Here is a 21,028-nt window from a genome sequence, read left to right on the forward strand (position 1 = left end):
AAGAAAGCCCAATGGCCAGAATATAGCAAAAGCAAATCATCATCATCTGTCCCTGAAATGTATATGTGATTGTGTCTGTTTAACACACGTGGGATGAATTGGAGCATATTGCATGGATGTTAGCACCACGGAGCAATATTATCCTTACTGTGGCCCTAGGACACTCGGAGTAAAAGTCCGTCAGTCAAGAAGTCCAATACAAGTATGCAGAAATCCCAGTGAGATCTTCATTGCTTCATTTTTTTTTTTTGCTTGTTTGTTAAGAAACAAAGATATAAACCAGTTATTTGCAGGTAACCCAGAGATCAAGTCAAATATGCTGAAAGAAAATGTTTGAAAAACATCAATTCTCCTTTGAAAAACTTTAGTATCCTCAGGGAAAAGGAGGTACTGGAGATGGAATTAGAAAAAGTTATATTCCATGCTTTTATGATTTGTCAAAATGGATTCTGCAGTCATGTTTAAATTAAAAAGAACCAATAAAAAGATAATACATGTGAATATATATATGTGTGTGTGTGTGTGTGTGTGTGTGTGTGTGTGTGTGTGTGTCCAGGATGCTTTGAAAAAGAAATCAGAACTAAGATGGTCCTTGGGAATTAAAGTAAAATTTTAAAATAAATTTTAAAAGGTAATAAGTGATTTGACAGATGAAATTGAGAAAAATCTTTCATCATGTAAAACAGGGTTCAGCAAGCTTTATCTACAAAGGGCAAGTGAATAGTTTCAGCTCTGCAAGCCACCTGGTCTTTGTCACAATCATTCACTTTGCTGGCCCCTAATGTAGAAGATATGAATTGATATGTGATAAAAATGTTTTTTTGAAAATATTCCACTTCTGAGATTTATACCTGAAAAAAATTGAAAGCAGCATCTCAAAAGAGACATTTGCCCATCCAGGTTCATTGCAACATAACTCACAAGGGCAAAAGGTGAATGCAGCCTAAGTGTCCATAAGTAGATGAGTAGATGAAGTGAGATACACATTTACAATTGAATTTTATTATTCATACTCAAAAAGAAGGAAATTCTGACACAGGCTACAAGGTGGATGAACTTGAGGACATCATGCTATGAAATAAACAAGTCACAAAAATACAAATACTACATGATTCCACTTATTGGAGATACTCACAGTATCCAAATTCATAGGAAACAAAGTAGAATGGTTGTTGGCAGGAACTAGGGGGAGACAAAATAAAGAAGTATTGTGTGATAGGTATAAAGTTTCATGGTAAAAAGAGTTGTGGACATGGATGCTGGTGATGGGTACAGAACAGTATAAATGTAGTTGTTATTACTTAGATTGAGAATGGTTAAGATGGCAATTTGATGTAATGTATATTTTAAAACAACTAAAAAAATATTAATAAAAATAATCTAGAGGATGCAATACTTAATGAAACATGCTCTAGAAAAGAGAATAGACAATGGAGGATATATTTTTTAAAAAATAATAATAATACTTATTTTAAAATATATAACACAAAAATAGTAATGCAAAATCACTAGAGCTCAACCTTTAAGTTGAAAGCATCTACTGAATGCCTGTCAGGAAGAGTGAAGGAAAACCCATATCTAAGTACATTCTCATGAAATGTCAATATATAAAAAACAATGAATATCCTAAAGCCTTGTACAGAGAAATGTAACCAAGATACCCCAAAAAGCAAAGAGAGTCAAATTAAACTTCTCACAGCACTATTTAAAGATAGAAAGCTGGAGAGAGAAGCCATCAGAATTGCAAGGGATCTATTTTTCAACTTTAGAATGCTACATCTTCCCATCCTATCAATCTAAGTGTAAAGGAAGAGTGAAGATTTTCTGACGTGCAAGAACTGAGAATGTTTATGTCCCACAAACCCTTGCTCAGGAAAGTGCTTAAGAGTGTGTTCCAGCAGAAAGAAGACATAAACTGAGAAATGGGAAAACAAGAATCTAGGAAATAGCACATCCATCCACTCACCCATCCTGGAGCAAGAGAGGTAAATCCTACGTGGCCCCTACATAGCAAATCTGGGGAGCAGCCAATCTATTCTAGAGCAAGGAAGACTTCATGAGGTAGCTCTTTGGGAAGAAAGGGGGATTGATAAAGAATATGATTAAAGTCTTTGAAAAATGTTGATGCTTCAAAAAATGAGAAAAAAGAAAGGAAAATAGATACCACAAAGACCCCAAAACTTCATAAGAATATTTCTTCCAAAAATGAAGGAAACTAAACTATGGCATGAATTTAAGCAATGGCTGGCATCTGAGAAAACAAAGTCTACTTAAAAAACCTGGAATGGAACCACCATTTGACCCAGCTATCCCACTCCTCTGTTTATACCCAAAGGACTTAAAATCAGCATACTACAGTGATACAGTCACATCAATGTTTATAGCAGCTCAACTCACAATAACTAAACTATGGAACCAACCTAGATGCCTTTCAAGAGATGAGTGGGTAAAGAAACTGTGGTGTATATACACAATGGAATATTACTCAGCATTAAAAGAATAAAATTATGGCATTTGCAGGTAAATGGATAGAGTTGGATAATATCATGCTAAGCAAAGTAAGCCAATCCCAAAAAATCAAAGGCTGAATGTTCTCTCTGATAAGTGGGTGCTGATCCAGAATGGCAGGGGATTGGGAGAATGAAGGAACTTTGATTGGGCAAAGGGGAAGCAGAGAAGGGGAGGGGACACGGAGGCAGGTAAGATGGTAGAATGAATCAGACATCTTTACCCTAGGTATATGTTTGATTACACAAACGGTGCGACTCTGCATAGTGTACAACCAGAGAAATGAAAAGTTGTGCTACATCTGTTTACAACGAAATGAAATGCATTCCACTGTCATGAATAACTAGTTAGAAGAAAATTTTAAAAATTAAAAAAGTGTTAAAAAGAAAAGAACAAAGTCAATCTGCTTCGTATGCTGAGAAACTTTGAGATTCTGAATGGATATGACTTTGAATGTTATAGGAGAAAAAAAATGATCCAAACCAGACTAATTATCACCTATTTGAGTAGTTCTTCATGATCATAATAAATGCTGCTTAAATATTTTTAACTTTGAATCAACCCATCACAACATAACTGACCAGATAGAGGTTGTAAGACTGAATAAATCCATTATTAACCTTGACAATAGAAAAGTAATATTGTAGATAATACAAAAGAGAACTTAGAAAAAAGGAAACAAGTAGATTTTTTAAAAAATAAAAAAGTTGTTATTTGGAAAATCATTAATTTAAGAATATTATTAAATGTTTCAATGACAATTAATTATATTAATTAATAATACCAGCTGCAAACATTTGGAATAGTAGATGAGATAAGATAGCTACTATGTGTGATAATTCCTAATTATTTATTGGGATATCAATAGGTAAATCTCTAAACATGATAAACTAAAATGGCCAAAAGGAAATAGCATTTATAAGTTGCTCCTGGAGATTGCAACTGAAGTTGGAAAAGGAAGATCTTTGACTTAGGACTAGGTATGGGTCCTAATGTTAAGAAAAAGTTGCCAATGTAAAGAGATAGGACAAGAAGCATATTTTTGATATAAGTCCTTTTGTATAACTTATTATTTTAAACCACATGCATACTTTCTTTGATAGCAAAAGAAGATTACAAATAAGCAAGATGACTGTAGAAGCATAAAATTAATTAAATCATTAATCAAATAAAGATATATAATTATTTGTTTAGAAGACAATATGGCTGTGTGGAGATGTGTGCATGGACAGATTCTGGATAAGCAGTTTATAAAAAAATAATGATAATTTTATGTTGATAGTGTGAATACTCAGTCAAAATTTTCCTTAATTATTTAAAAACCAGTATTTGAAAGTAAAAGCATATATGTAACAAAATGTGTTTTCTGGATTACTTATAATGCTTCTCACTAGAATCAGGAAAAAGCTAAACTAGAAGTGATATTTTTTTCAAAGCTCCATCCATCTTAGATTCTTGGACTATTTTCTCTGAATTTAGCATTCCCTTTGAATTAGTCTGTCCTTATGTTAAGGCAGCTCAGGCTACCAAATCAAAGTACCACAGACAGGGGGGCCTACAAAGCAGAAATGTATTTTCTCAGAGTTCTGGAAGCCGGACATCTGAGATCAGTATGTTGGCATGGCCAGGGTCTGATGAGGGACCTCTTCCTGATTCCAAGATGGCCACTCACTCACTCTGTGATGGAAGAGTAAAAGCTGTCTGGCATCTCATAATTCTATCAGTTGGAGCCTTATGACCTCACTTAACCTTAATTATTTCCCCCAAGAACCCCATCTCCAAATTCAAGTTGGGAATTAGGATGTCAACATTTGAATTTTGAGGGGACATGATATTCAATCCATAACATCAATTCATCATATGGTTGAGTTGGACAGAGAGGCAAACTATTTTGCGAGCAAGAAGTCATGGAGCTGGGGGTTTGGCTATTATGTCAGTTTTTCATTGCTGTGACCAATATAGCTGATGAGAATAACTTAAAGGAGCAAAACTTTATTTGGGGCTCACAGTTTCAAGGGTTTCAGGCTAGGTTGGCCAACTCTATTGTTCTGTGAATAAGTGAGGCAGACCAGCATGATGGAGGGGTTGGCAGAGGAAAGCTTCTCTGTTCATGGAAACCAGGAAGCAGAGGGGGGAAGGTTCATGGACAGAGGCTCTCAGTGATGTATTTTCTCCAGCCATGCTCCACCTGCCCACCAACCCAGTAGTTCTTTCAAATTATGAGTCCATCAAGTGGATTAATTCACTGACGGGACTCCAGCTCTCATAATCTCATCAGTTTACCTTTGAATGTTGCTACATTGGATATCCTGTTTCTAGCACATGAGCTTTGAGGGAAACACTTCTCATGTCCAAACCATAATAGCTATCATTTGAGTAAATTTAACTTTTAAAGCCCAAAACTAGTATTGGAAACTTTGCACAGACCAATACCCTAACAGATTCTAGAGTTTTTAGGCTCTCCAATCCCCAAAGTCCCCATTCCCACCCCCTTATTACAGTCATTGCATCAACATTTTTGTAGTGCTTCTGCTTTCTCTTGAGGGCCAACAGAAGGGTGGTTGAGTCTTCCCTCAGACCTTCAGCCCTCTCTTTTCTTTAAAAAAAAAATTAAAAGCCTCCAAATTAAAAATTCAGCTTTATTTTTCTTTGATTAGTTAATTTGATCTTGACTACTTTGTAATATGGGCAGAGTAGGTATTTTCTTTCTCACTTTACTGGTGATACAACTGAAAGAGATTAGCAGTGCAAAATGTAAATAGCAGAAAATGTGCTTCCTTCCACCACACGGAGAATGGGAAGAGCCCTGGACTAGGGGCAGAAGACTGGTGTTGAGCCTCACTCTGCTCTTGGCATACCCAGATCAGAAGAAAGACAAGTTTGTCTTTGAACAAGTTTGTCTTAATTGAGTAATCAAAGAAGAAGTCTAGCGGTGAGAACCTCAAAAAGATAACTCACATTTCTGATCCTCCTTTTTCCACTATATCCATCAAGCTAGAGTGACATTGTGAAGAATGGAGTGTGGCATTCTTGCAGACCTGGACAGAATGCAGCTCTGAAATGCACTGGCAGTGTAACTCCAGATGAGCTCCTTCACCTCTCCTAGCTTGTTTCTTTTGTAAACTAGATACAATAACTTCTTTGTAGGTTGTTAGGAAGATTAAAGATGATTTATCTAAAATCCTCAAAATCCTTCTTCCCATGATCTGTTAGAACAGTGTATCTCATCCTCTGTCTGGAATGGCACCAGACTGCTCTTCTGCCACATTCCTAGACCAGCCTGGACCTTGCACCTTTCTCATAGGGCTCTCAAAAGAGCAAGAACATGTGCAAGGATGCCAGATCTCTGGAGTTGTCAGCTCAGACCTGGCCCATCATCACCATGGTCACAATCTTTTGTTAGCAAGCCACATGGCCCCGTTTTTTCCCCCAGACCAAAGAGGTGGGGATATAGATGTCAACTTACGACTGAGGACCGCCAACCATAGTACATTTGGTTCCTTTGGCACTGAGGACAGCCTAACATATTGTTATTCCAAAAGAAACATTGAAGTATGAGATAATGATGATCAATAACCATTTATTTTTTAGTCCACATTTTGTTTTTGTTATGCTTTTATTCATCCAACGTTCACACAGGGGTTTTTGCTCTTAAGGTACCTTCTCAGTGTAAGTGTGTCTTTGTGTCTTGCATGCCCTGCATTTCCCATAGGACATAGTTGAGTGATAGATTTTCCTGTTAAGACAGAGCAGACACAAAGTACAGTGTGATTCTTTCCTCCTGGATTTCTCTTGTCAGACTGCACAATCTGGGCCAGTAGGAGGAGCAGGCCTCGATAAGCAGAGCTGTCCAGGATGCCAGAGACACCTAATTCTTTGTTGACTGCCCGGACACATCTGTTTGTTCCTTTGTTTTTTGGAAACCCGATGCCCAGTGGCATGCATGTAGGGCCAGCAGATCTCACCAGCATTGCCTAGGAGCATCTGTTTTACAGCTTTTGAGCAGCAGCATCTGCATATCTGGGTTGTACACCCTTATATGTACACATCTGGGTTGTACACCTCTGTGAGGTCCCTAGGGAATCTGGCTGTATCTTTGGCATGGGATTAGGACACTTTGCACACAATGTCCCTTAAAGTAGGGAAAGGCTAACTTGGAGTCTCAGAGGGAAACCAATGGACAACTTCTCATTGGAAGTCAAAAGGTGATGCTTCTGTGGTTCTAACGATAATTAGGAGTTGCCCACATAAGAAGGAGCATTTCTTTTCCACTCTTGATTCAGTATCTATCATTTTTCTCCCTTTTTTTCTATATGTTTCTTCTTGGTCCTGCACCTACCTCTTCCTCTTGTGCCTTTTCTTCCTCCTCCTTATCAACTTTTTTTTCCAGTCTTCTATCAGCTTTTTTTTTCTCCTATCAGTCTTAGTGACTACACCTAACATCATCTCACCATGCCCACAACTCCCATCACCCAGACTCCCAAGATGGCCCACTGTGCTGCCCTCCCATTTCCCCAAATCCGCCTGGAAAATCCAGCCAAAGAGCATATGAAAACCACTCAAGAGCTATTAAGACATACTTTCTGAACACGTGGTATGGGGCAGACCCTGGGTAAATGCTTTAGAAAAAAAAAAACATTTTAAATCTGCACAACCCATTGGTAGGAATTAACTGCAGTGTATTGAGAAACCTGTTTAGAAAAGTTCAGTGATTGACCCAGTGTCCACAGTGCTAGTGAATGCCAGAGCTGCCCTTCATTCCAGGTCTGCGTGATTCCAAATGCCAAGCTTGTTTCATCATATCACTCTCTCTGTCAAAAATAGAAAAAAAAAATGAGGATCTCAGATGTGAGCTATCTTACTAAGAATTATAGTGCTAGACTGCCTCTGCATTTTTGGCTCAGTCTAGGAGAAATCTAATTGGAGGAAAGGCTGTTTTAGTCCCAACCTGAGAATGTCAAGAGCACAGCTGGGACCTGCACCAGTTTTCTGACACTCAAAGGATGTAGGAGCTGTGATATATGATGACGGACCAGACAGTTCTTCCATTCGCTCAGCAGATAATTATTGAGTGCCTGTCTTGTGCCAGGCACTGTTCTAAAGTTTGAGATTCTTCACAAAATAAGTCCCCAGCCCTTGTGCCGAGCACAAAGCAGTGAAAAGAGACAGATAATAAACAGGAGATAAAATAAGTGAATTATGTGGTGTGTTTAATGGTACGTGTCATGGGGAAAGAAACACTGGAGTGAGGTAATGGGTACTGGATGCACCAGAGAGAAGTTGGCTTTATTAAACAGGGAGATCCAGATATAACTTGCTAAGAAGGGAGCATTTGAAGTGAGGAATTAACATGGAGGTGTCTAGGGGAAGAGCAAGAAGTAGTCATGGTTGGCATTTTTTGGCAACAGCAATGGAGCAGGAAAATTAATAAAGATGACATCAAAGATGCTCATTAGCCAAGTTGTGTGAGACCTTGTGAGTCATTTCCAAGATTTAAAATGAAGTCCATGGGGCTGGGGATGTGGCTCAGTGGTAGAACGCTCACTTAGCACATGCGAGACCCTGGGTTCAATCCTCAGCACCACATAAAAATAAATAAAATAAAGGTATTGTGTCCAACTTCAACTAAAAAATAAAATATTTTAAAAATAAAAATAAAATGAAGTCCAGGAAGGAACAGAACACCTTGATAGTGTATGAGATACCCAGAGGCAGCTCTCTAGGTGAGGCAGGATGGAGTTTCTGGGCAGGAGTGTGGCGGTGAGGGTGTTGGGAGAGATGGAGTTTGATGTATTTGAAAGTTGAACCGTCAGGTTTCTCCAGTAAATTCGATGTGGACTATAAAAGAAAGAATAGTCAATGGTGAATCCAAGATTTCAGGCCTCGGTACTAGGAGGAAGTTTCTATCAGATAAGAGATTTTATCAGCTGGATTGGTATCAGATGAGATGTTGAAAGTGGCAGGTAGAGCAGTTTGGGGGTAAAAAATACGAGGTTCATCTTGGACATGGTGAGTTTGTTGACGTATTGGATACATGGAACATGGTCAGTTACATATAGGCTTTGGTAGTGTAGGGAGAGGAGTGGGCAACATGGTGGGGTTTATCGGCCTATCTAATGATAAGGAAATAAGAGCACTGATTTGCTTGTGAAATAGAAATTAGAGGGTGGTAAGGAAGCTTGTTTTGCATTTTTTTTTTAAAGATGGGTCTCAATCAGTGAGAAAGATAATGAAGGTCTGACTTTAATTCCAGTATGAAAGAAAACTTTAAACCAGGAATGCTGATTAGCAATGAGTGGCCTATTTCATAGGATATACTTTCCTAATGCTTTGAATTTTCAGGGAGATCCTTGAATCTAGATCAGTGTTTCCTCAAATTTCATGCAGCAAAAAAAAAAAAAAAAAAAAGATGGGAGAGAGAGGGATAATCATTTTCAATTAGGAAACTGACATGTTGTCTTTATCCACATGAAGTTGTTTCAATGCACACACGTAGACACTCTCACTTACACAACTTGATATAGTCATCATTGTTCCGCTCTATCAGCCACTATTTGAGGTGTCGTACAGTGAATTGGATTCTTACTTCAGTTTTAAACTTGAACTAATTGATTTTTCAAATACCTTTAAACTTTCAATTTCTGTGAGTCTGTGGTTCTCAGCATTTAGGAATGAAAAAGATCTTCCCTAAATTTGATAGAGGCAAATTAAGAGAAAATAGAACCTTTTTTCTTCAAGATGGATGATGCAAATGTGGGGAAATAACCAATACCCTGGTTAATAAAGATTTGACATAACGAGTTGACACCTGTAACACAAATTGAGGTCCAGAAAAATCTACATTCAGGATAAGAGATCACTGGTTTGACAGCAGTTCATTTGTGAGATTCTTAAGTGCAGCTTGAGTCTGTGATGTGTCTCAGTCATAATAAAGAGGTAGGCTTTTCATCAGATAGATTTCATTTTTGTAGTTAGCACATTTAGGACACTACCTTTTGAAGGAAATAGCAGTAAGTCACAGTAGCTAATGGAGGAAAATGGTAAAAGTTTTGCAACAGATACCATATGAGAAACAGTTGGAAAAAAAAAAAAAGGTACCTTATGATGCCACAGTATGTATTTGGGAAAGCTGATCAAATTGCTTCCCCAGTGCTGCTACTTAGAAACTATTAACCCTTCTCAGGAGCATCACAGTTTAGGAAGCAGGAAATGATCCAGGTGATGTGAAAGCAGCAAAGATGAACGAATGTCAAATAGCACTACATTTATCTGTCTTTCATTCACCCAAGAGGAAATAAATGTGTTTATCTTTTACCTAGAAACCTTCTGGCAGTGAGATGGTTTCTTTTTGAAAGATGGGAAGTTTAACAACTTTATTCATTCTGAAATATTTTGGTTCAAACCAAAGAATGAGCATTAAAAGTGAATCCCAGGCTACCCTGGAATCAGATAAAGCAGGCAAGATAAATTTTTAAAAGTTTTCTAGCCACCTCCTTCCAGGAAAGAATCAGAGTGACAGAAGAGGGCATTACTAGTATTTAAAATTAATTAGATCAAATGCTGAGCATTTCCTCTTGCTCATAGAGGACCTTTCTACCTTTCTTCAGGTAAATGAACATTAAAAACTGCTAAAGTAGACATCAATGGTTGATTCTATGTTTCCCTTTCCCCTCTTATTCCCTCTCCTCCTTTCTCTTTCTTCATTCTCTCCCTCCCTCATTTGCCACTTTCTGGTGCTTAGCCATAACGCTCCCTTGTTCTACCATTGGATAGAATCCATCTGAATGTTCTCTACTTTTTCACAATCTATGGATGGGGTCTCATGTAAGTTCGCCTGGTTAAGAGCTTATTCAGCAATTGGGAAGTTAAAATTGCAGTGTTCTCTTATAAACCAAAGCCAAGTAAATTAAAAGAGAATTTATATGGCAAAAAGATAAGGGATAATTTAATTAGAAAATAAAATTTAACTTCAAATGCATATTGTAATATGTCCTTTCCATACCAAATTTCTTTAAAGCATTTAACTCTTTTATTATTTAGCAGAAAAGCTTCGTGTTTATCTTGGAAAACTTAAATGCTTAAGAGTTCTTTCCAGTTAAACACAAATCAGAAATTATTATAAAACACAGTTGAAGTTATTGTATGAAGGCAAATTAAAATAATAATCATTTACAAAAAAACAAAAACAATTTAGCAAACAACCTTTTCCTTAGAAATGTGTATTTTTTTTAATAAAGTCTCGTAAAATGGAAATTAAAGGCATCTGAAATGCATTTTCCCTTTTGTCTGTAGAAAGGCCAGGACCAATTCCGAAAGGAAGTGCCTGGAATTCTGCTTGGTGTCATAATGCATATAGGTTACCATAATAAACTGCCTCCATCCTCTGTCAGGGTAGCAAAACAAACCAAAATTGTCTCCAGAGTTGTAAATCTAAGAATGATGTTCTAGAAGTGAACATGGAGAAAGAAAACTGGAGTAAATGTTTTCTTAATGTTTGCCTTGGGCAGGATTTTTTTTTTCTTATCAGCTTACTGTTCCTTGTAAATGTGAAATGCTTTATCTCTTTGTTTTATGAACTATTCTTATTTTGGTTGAGGTTCCTGTGAGGAAATTAAAAAAAAAAAAAAAAAAAAAAAGACCTGGCAGCAAATCAGAGAAAACGATCAGCTAGTGATGGATGTAAAGGGAGGGGTTAATATTGGGAGGAAAAGGATGAGAGAATAGTGGAAGGATATGGTACCTTCCAGCCTTCTGTCCCCACCTTCCATGGGGCAGTCTGTTAAATGCCACAGAGGGTACTTTAACATGTGTCTTTCATTGTTGTTCCACTTTGCACACAGAAATAAATGTTGAGATCCTTAAAGGCGTCAGATTACAGCATTTACTCCCCAAACTTGACTGCTGTTGGGGAGGAGACTGACAATGGAAGAAGGTATGAGGTTCACCCAGGTGCTACAAGAAGAGAGGCTCAGACATAAATTAAAAAAAAAAAATGAAGACTATCTCTGAGAACCCAGAAACATTGTCATAATGGCTTAACAAGTTAACGTGTGGTGAACTATTAACAATTTTATAATTCAACCAAAGCTAAGAATCAGTTGATAAATAGGGTTGATATTTTTATTGCCCTTTGGTTAAGAGGAGATAAACAACCCTTGTTAACAGTAGGAATCTTTATTCTCTGTTTCATTTGTTATACCAGTTTATATGGAGACATTTCCCTCTGGGTTTGTAAAGTCTTAAGCTTTGTATTTACTCCTGTCCAAGCAACTGATTCTAAATTATTACTTAGCGAGAATATATTCTGAAGGAAAAGTGAACCAGTTCCTTGACTGTTAGCCTCAGAGCTACTGAATTTATGACAAAGGAAAATTTATAACAAATGCATATAGGGTGAGGATTGTTCTGAGTTGACTTGGCAACTTTGGGTAAATCTTTAGCTGAAGCCTAGCAGAATGGGTTAGTTGTGGTGCGGAGTCGTCTGTTGCGTGGGAAATGAGCCAGTTAAAGAATGACCTTTCAGGAAGAAGGAAGTTTAATATATTGATGTATAAGCAACTCCATCCCCCTGCCTCTTCCTTCCTAATTTACAGCCTTCTCTGACTGGTTTATGGGAGTCTTCAAAAAATGTGATTAGCTGTACTTGCAAGAAACTTGCAAGAGTTTCAGGGTAATGATGTGTCAGCTCTAAACTCATTGAGTTAATCTGAAGGAAAGTTTTTAGAGCAGGAGAGAGCCAGATTCAGAGATGCTGACTTGTGAAACATGTTGGTAACTGCATTTCCACCTGAAAGATCTTAAATTCTGGTTTCCGAATCTTGCAAAAGAAAGAAAGTAATGATGGCCAAAAAAGACTGAATATCAACATCAGTAGCAACAACAACAACAAAAAAAAACAAGTGCTTATTTGTACCCACATGCCCAAGGTTCTCCTTTCTCAACAAAATTAGGAAACAGTCAATATGGTTTCACACAGAGCTTAGAAGGAAAGTGGTGGCCGAGACCAGGGACTGAAGAAGGGTGGTAGGCAGAGGCAGCCGTGCTGATTAGGAGCTATGCAAGCACAACACACTGTGGGGAAGAGCAGGGAGGGCTGGACCTGAAACTCACTGCAGACGGAACAGTCACATGTACCTGGGAACACAGATAAAGTGAAAATCGTTTATTTTTACTCATTCACTTTTTCATTGTGCCCTCACAGAGCATCTATTAAATGCAATGCACTCTAAGGAACACAAAGTTATAGCAGCTGCTCTCCTCACTAGTTACTAGTGTTGCAAACCAAATTAGCCTAAAACTTGGTAGTGTGCAACAATTATTTTTGATGCTCACCCATTATATGAGTCTGGAATTCACTTGATACAGCAAAGAAGTCTTGTATTTGCATAATGGTGTCTGGGTTCCTCAATGAGAAGATTCTGAGGCTGAGACTAGAATCATATGAAGCTCATTTACTCATTTGTCAAGTGGTTGGTGGTGGCTGTCAGCTGAAACCTTAGCTGGAGGATTGGCAAACATTCTTGTGCATGGTCTCTTCATGTGGCTTGTGCTTCCACATACCATGGTGGCTATGTTCTAAGGGTGAGTGCTACGAGCAGACATCACATAACATCAATTCCACTGTACCACCTTGGTCACATACCCTGCTGAAATTCAACTGGCAGAAACATACCCTGCTGAAATTCAACTGGTAGAAACATCAATCCAATACCAGTGCAAATAAGTATGCTCAGTCACATTGAATGAGAACATATACATATGTGTGCACATATATACACACGTGCACACATATGTGTATATATATGTATATATACACACATTTATGTCTGATTTACATATGAAATCATAGAATGATATATATAGCCTCACCCTCCTGCATATGTATGGTCATATTTGAAAAATAGAATCTGTCACACTTAATAAGAGTGAAAGGGGAAACAAATATCATAGTACAAAAAAAAATTTGGTTAAGTATTTTTTGGAATTATTTTGTGATGGCTCAAAGAACCATTCAATTGAAAATACATTGATTAAAAAAAAAATAATACCTGAGCCCTATGCTTTCCAAACGAGAATCACTACATATTCCTCCCACTATGTTTACTATTTTCTCCTCACCATTTGTACCACTTTTCCTTAAATTTTTTTCCTAAAATTGGGGCAGTGAATTTTTTTTTTAGCTCAAATCTGTTTTAAAAGTAAACTTGATATTACTGAAGAAAATGAATTATATTTTATCCCGTATTTTATTTTCCATAAAGTGAAGTTTGCCTCAAACATAATCAAAGAATAAAGAAGAGTAAGTAGATGTTGCTAGATTTGCTGCTTTTTCTTACAGGTTCTGAAACTGAAGCAAACCTGCTCTTTGTTGGGGAAAAAAAAAATGTTAGGAAGTGTTTGAAGGATGCTAAATCACACTCCTTCCAAATTAAGGCTTTTTCCTTGCCTTAATCTGAAACATGGAAAGAGAAGTAGAAGAAAATGATGCCTAGTGAGAAGGGCAGTGATATTTGAGGGCGGATCTTTGTACCACTCAAGACCCTTTAAAGAACTCTCAATATTGTAGACCTACTTTTTTGGCAAACACTTTTCCCAGAATGATAAAAAATATTGATGCTGATGCTTTCATCTCACCTAAACCAAACTCCTGGGATCCATGGGGGAGACCAGCCCCTGACAGAGTCAATGCTTATTAATAAATGTATTTGAAATCCACCATTTCTCAAAGGCTGGGACCTTTACACCTCTGTGTGTTTTGATATTTTTCCCTTAGAAACACTTCCCTCAAAGAACCAGAGAGCAATAAAAGGCCTTGACTAGCTGGCTTCTGTATAAAGCCTAACTACTCCATTATCTTATTACCATTCTCCACATGCTGGCAGAATTGACTGTTGGCTTCCCCACTGTGGCATAACTAATGTTCCTAGGCTTTATAGGGTCACCCTAAGTCCAGATCCTGAAAGCCATCTTGTGCTTTTTTAGTATGCAAGTATCTAAATTCCATAGCATTCGATCCTAAAATAATTATTCGCATTTGCAGGGACAAGTGTTGCATTAGGCCCTAGGGATGTCAGAGATAAGAGATGAATGCATTTCCCAGTAGAGAGAAAGGTCCTTGGGGGCTGCTATTTTACCCCTAAAATTTAATTACTTGCTTAGTAACCCCATGATCTTGTTGTTAGAGTTTTTAGTAGAAAACTCTACTTCCTAAGGTTTTCTCCCAGTGGAGATGATAACTCAAGAATAAGTATGATTTTCATGGCCCCCTCTTCCTGGACCTTTTCTTTGTTTTTTAACAACACAGAGAAAGTCTGTAGAGGTCACAAGGAAGACGAGAGCCAGATAATCATCATCAGGGAATCCCCACTCTAGGACTTTCAACAATAGTGCTTTCCTAGGCATGGGGCTGGCATTAACAGACCTTCTTTTTTTTTTGTCTCTCTCTCTATTTATAGTCATCTACTGTGAAGCTGTCAAAACCAGTGGCTCTATGGACCCAGCAGGATGTCTGCAAGTGGTTGAAGAAACATTGTCCGAATCAGTATCAGATCTACAGTGAGTCATTCAAACAGCATGACATAACTGGTAAAGTATGCAGTATTCGAGATATTTCACACACACACACACACACACACACACACACACACACACACACACACACCCATAGCATTGCCAGGAAACAGTATCTTCCTGCTAAAATGTTCTGGGCCTGGGGTTACTCTAAAAGGGTGATAAACTCCAGATTCACACAAACCATGACATTTAACAAACATAAATGGTTTTGAGGGGAAAACTGTGAATTTTGAGTGTCTAATATAAAAGTACATTCAAGGTAAGGTATTGGGGGATCCTCAAGAAAAGAAAAGCAAACTATTCCTAGAGAAAAACGGGAGTCCTCCAAAGCAACTTGCTTACAGGATTCCTATAAAGATCTAAGCAGGAAAGTTTTCCAGTTAGGAAAATCTTTATTTTTTTTTTATTTCTATTGCTATTTTAGCTAAAGTTTATTGACTTTTCTTACTGGTGAGCTATTCTTGCGTATTCCATGATGTAGAAGAGTCTATGGTGGGGCTGGGGATGTGGCTCAAGCGGTAGCGCGCTCGCCTGGCATGCGTGCGACGGCCCAGGTTTGATCCTCAGCACCACATACCAACAAAGATGTTGTGTCCGCCAAGAACTAAAAAAATAAATATTAAAAATCCCCCCCCCTCTCTCTCCCTCTCTCTCCTCTCTCACTCTCTCTTTAAAAAAAAAAAAAAAAAAAAGAGTCTATGGTGGAAAGTCACTTTTCCTATGATCTGGCCATCCAATTCCCTGAGGACCATCCTCTGTGTCCACACCCTGAGATGTTCCAAGATTCTGAGTGAAAAATAATACTAATTCAGTGTCCCCCTGATAAATACCTTTAAGGGGACAAGGTAAAGTTTGCCTTAGATCAAGACTGTTGGAGTATTATATAGGGGGGTTAAAAGGCACTTGAAGCATAAAACAGGACAGTACAGTGAACTGCAAGGACCCTTCAGACCAGTCTGTCAGTTGGGGGCTGAGATGGAGAAAGTACACCACCCACCATGGCAGTGGATTGGAGTTGGGGCATTTCCAGGCCTCATCTGCCCCTGTGGCTCTACCTCCATCCCCTCATTCACAAACACTACAATGAAAGATAAGGCTGAGGAGCACCACGCTAAGGGCTTTGTGTGGAAGAAATGTTGAGAAATCTAAGTCTAGTACAGCTCCTCCCTCTCTTTTGAGAGAAAATTGATGTCCCCATGAGAAAGTGACTTGCTGTGGAATATGTGAGCACTGCAGATTCCAAACCTTTTTCCAAACCCACCATCTACCTTGAGAAATCCTAACCCTTCTCCTTGCTATATTTACTCCTATTTTTTTTTTTTTTTTTTTTGCTACCAGGGATTGAACTCAGGGGCACTTGACCACTGAGCCACATCCCCAGCCCTATTTTGTATCTTATTTAGAGACAGGGTCTCATTGAGTTGCTTAGCTCCTCGCTGTTGCTGAGGCTGGCTTTGAACTCAGGATTTTCCTGTCTCAGCATCCCCAGAGCTGCTGGCGTACTACAGGCATGCACCACTGTGCTCAGCACTCCTGTTGTTTTGAAAGGGACACTTTAGCAGAAAGTATTTCTTTTTGTAGTGTACTTCTTGCCCTAGAGAAGGAATTAGTTGGTGGTTTTTAAGTGTGTTCCATGGAGCCCTTGACGGCCAAAGGAGATGGGCAGTGCTTTTGGGGCTGAGGTAGGTGTATCACTCAAACCCGTTCCCTTTACATCTGTTTTACATATTCCATTCATACAGAAAACTCAATTTGTAAAGAGGGTTCTAACACTAAATATTTTTTAAAAGCTGAGCCAGATTATTTTAGATTTCTGCTTACCAAGTTGACAACGAATGAATATACAAAGAACACCGTCGGGTGTAGCTTAAGCTGAGTTCACAAGCGAGTTAAATTCTCAAGTAGTAAAGTGGTCCTTCATTGCACGTTTTGTCTCCCCTAACCTAGAGCTAATGAACTTTTGGGATGAGATTGCAGAAGTCCTGAAGGCAGTGAGGATGCTTAGCTTAGACTACAGGTGTCTAGATTTCATTTTTTGAGTTGTCCCCATAAGTGTATAGGACAAGCCCACAGAGGGGTGGTTGCTCCACCCCACAAAGTGAGCAGCCAGTCAGTAACTGACTGATTACAGACAGTGACTGCTTAATGTCCCTGAATGGTTGTGTGATAGGAATGGCAAAGCCTATTCATGATCTTATTTGAAAGCAGTGCTGTCCCTCATTAGGGATGAGAATTACCAGGACAGATAGGCTTCAGAACAGATGGAGGAAAGGTGAGCCATACGCCTCTCAGGATTAAAGTTCTCATGCTTCTGGGCTGATGGGGTAAAAGACCCACTTCCCGGGGCTCTGTGCCATGTGACGTGAGAAAGGGGCGAGGCAATGAGATGTGTGGTCAAACAGTTGTCGTTTTGCTATTGGTGGCACCTTGGTCTTAGGAAACACCTCTGCTCTGGAGAAATTGCAGCTTCCTTGGGATCTTGAGCAAACTCTAACCTGGGCCAGTTGTTCAACCTCACTTCTTCATCGCCCAAATAAAGAGCATAATACTGCCTGTCTCAGAGAGTGGTCATGAAGGTTAAATGGAATAATAGAGCCAATCGTGGATTTAGACCTCCTGCCTGAAGTCCTGTGCTGTCATTCATATCAAGTGTCACTCAGAGCTGTTGAAAAACACACCCTCACTTCATTCTGAGAGAAACCTATTTTCTGGCAAGCAAAGAAAGTGAATTATTTGGGGACTTGGGGAACAGAGAGAATGATATCAGATTAACATTTGGTCCACATCTGTTTGACCTTCATCTGTTGGAGTCCTCAGAATCCCACTCTCTTCCCCTGTTCTCTAGCCCCTGCCTCTCTTGGAATGAATTTAAAGTAAGAATGATTCAAAGTGCCTGGTGGTCAGAAGATGGCTGCTAGGACTTGAATCGGTGATTACCAGCCCCATGATGCTGGAAGCAGTGGAAACCCCAGTGCCCTTGGAGGCTATGATAATAACCAGGGCAAAGCATCTGTGAAAAATCAATTTGTGCTGGGTGTGGTGGCACACACCTGTTAATCTCAGTGACTTGGGAGGCTGAGGCAGGAGCATCTCCAGGTCAAAGCCAGCCTCAGCAATTTATCAAGGTCCTTAGCAACTTGATGAGACCTTGTCTCAAAATATAAAAAGGGCTGAGGATGTGGCTTGGTGGTTAAGCACCCCTGGGTTCAATCCCCAGTACTAGAAAAAAAAAATCAAGATGCACTGATAGAGAAAACCTCAACATGACCTCCAGTGTCTGTACAGATCTAGAGTGACTCAAGGAGAGGACAGGGCAGTGGTTCCAAAGGTCAGATCCAAGCCAGAGCTGCAACACACTGTGTGACTTTGTAAAGGCTGCTGTGTCACTTGTTCTTTCTTCAACTGTAAAATGGAGATGATTATAGCACTTGCCTCAACGTGGTTTTATGGAGGGAGTCCCTGGTTACCCCAAGCATACGGTAAGTACAAACTGCCGCTGTGCTTCTAAGTGCTGCCCTGACTCTGTGAAAACAACACAACACACAGAAGCAGTGTTGGATTCATCTAGCTGTTATCCTGATAATTGGGAAAGAGCACCTAAGGAGGAACAAAAGTCTGGGCTGGTAAATACCCTGTGCTAATCTGCAAGGCTGCAAACAAGAGCATTCGAGAGTCTCTTGTTTGTGCTGAGATTCTCCCAAGTGCTGCTGTTCATTTATTTTTCTTAAAGCAAGGATTTTCAGTATCATGCTCATTAGGGAAACATGTTATTTCAACATAACATAAACAGCCCTTGATTTAGAGGCAGATGGTCCAGTGATAGTAAATAAAAAGGACATATACTAAATGGAAAGAAGACAAGATAGAGAAAGAGAAAGGAGAGAGAGAGAGAGATGTTTTCTAATTATATGCCTGAGTCAAACCCTCCATTGTCTTTCACCCCAACCTCTAAGACACAGTAGCTGCATAATGTCTTGCAAGTTAGTTTCTCATCAGTAGAGTGAGAAGAATGTTTATCTTAAAAGGTTGTTGGGAAGATTAAACAGGATGACACGTGTGAAGGGCCTAGCTTAATGCTGACATTCTTTCATTTAGCAAGTATTTATGGGACCTCTCCAGGTACTAGGTTTAAGGAGTGAGTAAATAAGATTGTCAGTGATCCATGTAGAGAAAAAATTGTCCATGGAAAACCATGCATCATTGTCTGTATCACACCATCTTGTGTTATCTAACTGCGATTCTAGGGAGTTGCCTTACAATTATATAAGTTGTAGACTGACAGCAGTACCGTAGTTCATCCCCCAATCCACAGTTTTGTTTTGTTTTGCGGGGTGGGAGGGGGTACTGGGGATTCAATTCAGGAGCACTCTAGCACTGAGCCAAATCCCCAGCACTATTTTGTATTTTATTTAGAGACAGGGTCTCACTGAGTTGCTTAGCAAATCGCTGTTGTTGAGGCTGGCTTTGAACTCAAGATCCCCCTGCCTCAGCCTCCCAAGCCACTGGAATTATAGGTATGTGCCACCATGCCTGGCACAGTTTTGCTTTTTTGTAGTTTTAGTTATACATCATCAACTACAATCCATTTTACTGTTATTGATCTCTTACTGTGACTATAAATTAAACTTTATCCCAAGTATATTTGTGTAGGAAAAAACATGTTATGTTTAGGGTTTGGTACCATCTGTGTTTTCAAGCATCTACAGAGTGGTCTTGGAACAAATGTCCTGTGGGAAAGGAGAAACTATTCTCCAACAAAATTCTTGTCTCTTGACATGTAAATTCTGTCCCACAGAGGTTTAGTTGACTTTTCTAGCCACTGCAGAATAGGTGAACTTTGCCTCCTGTTTGCAGATTGATTTCGGCTTTCCAGATCCTTAATTGTGTCTGCTGTTTGGATTCTCTCTTAAGCTGGGTGTAACATCATACTGGTTTCCTCGTTAATGAGTTAAATCAAAATCTTAATCCCACATTCATTTGTATGAGGATCATCATTTTAACTTTTTTTTTTGAAAATCAACCTTTGTAGTTTAAAAAACAAGGTTGTATGTGTTTTTACAAACATTTCTACTAGATTAACATTTTTCTTATGCTTTAATTCAAAGGACTTTAAATTCTAAACAAATTCCACCACCCCCCCCAACCACCACCAGCTATATTTTAATCCACCCGTGTTCAAAACCTTTTGTAAATTTCCTGTTAGAATTTCTGATTATTTCATTGTGTCCAGAGAGCACCTGCTATTTTGTGGCAGATGTGTTTAATCAGAGGAGAAGTTACGTACGTTAACTCTGCCTAAGCATTCTTTAGAAGGAGTACCATGGTTAGAATACCGGAGAGGCAATAGGATATATAGATTTAAATCATCCGATTAGACTTGAAGGAAAGAAATTTGTCTATTTTCCTGTGCTTGCAAGATTTTTTTTTTCCCCTAGCTTTCTGAGGCCTGGCCCAGAATGCTGATGAGGAAGCTCTACTGGGACCAGGTGAAAGCTCACAGGCAACTTTCAGATTCTCTTTTATGCACAGTTAAGAATCTTTTCAGGTTGGAGGAGATTTCAGCCCCAAGCTGTGCCTGGTATTCTTCCTATGGCTAAGTCCCCTCCACTCCTTTTCCTTCAAATCCTCCATCTGTGAAGGGCTCTTTCCCTTGCTAGCTTAAAAGAGTTATTTTCATGGGTGAAGTACTTAGAACTCTTTGAGAATATCAAATATTTTTTTTAAAAGCTACCTTGAATGTGTAAAGGGTTTCCTCGGGTCTGCTTCTTGGAACAACAATGGCTATCCTACAGATGTCTGCATGCGTATCCCCTATAAATGGCCCATATTGATTTGTCATATCTCTAAATGGCCTCCTGTAAAAATAGATGAATACCTCTGGTCCTTTTTTGTGTTTGCACCATTGCCATTTGTACCTCTTTCCCCTTTTAAAAGTATTCCGCTGAGA

General features: G+C 38.9%; 1 protein-coding gene across 9 annotated transcripts in view; it reads left to right on the forward strand.

Moving 5' to 3' along the window:
• Positions 1–21,028, forward strand: part of Samd12 (sterile alpha motif domain containing 12) — a 430,917-nt gene that overhangs the window by 135,514 nt on the left and 274,375 nt on the right. For 8 of the 9 annotated variants that reach the window (XM_040293706.2, XM_078016764.1, XM_078016763.1 and 5 more), the window contains exon 3: positions 14,964–15,093. In XM_040293706.2, the coding sequence (XP_040149640.2) occupies positions 14,964–15,093 (130 nt within the window). The remainder of the gene's footprint in view (positions 1–14,963; positions 15,094–21,028) is intronic. The other variant, XM_078016757.1, reaches the window with a different exon arrangement.

Source organism: Ictidomys tridecemlineatus, chromosome 7 (genome assembly GCF_052094955.1).
Source record: "Ictidomys tridecemlineatus isolate mIctTri1 chromosome 7, mIctTri1.hap1, whole genome shotgun sequence".
Classification (NCBI taxonomy): domain Eukaryota; kingdom Metazoa; phylum Chordata; class Mammalia; order Rodentia; family Sciuridae; genus Ictidomys; species Ictidomys tridecemlineatus.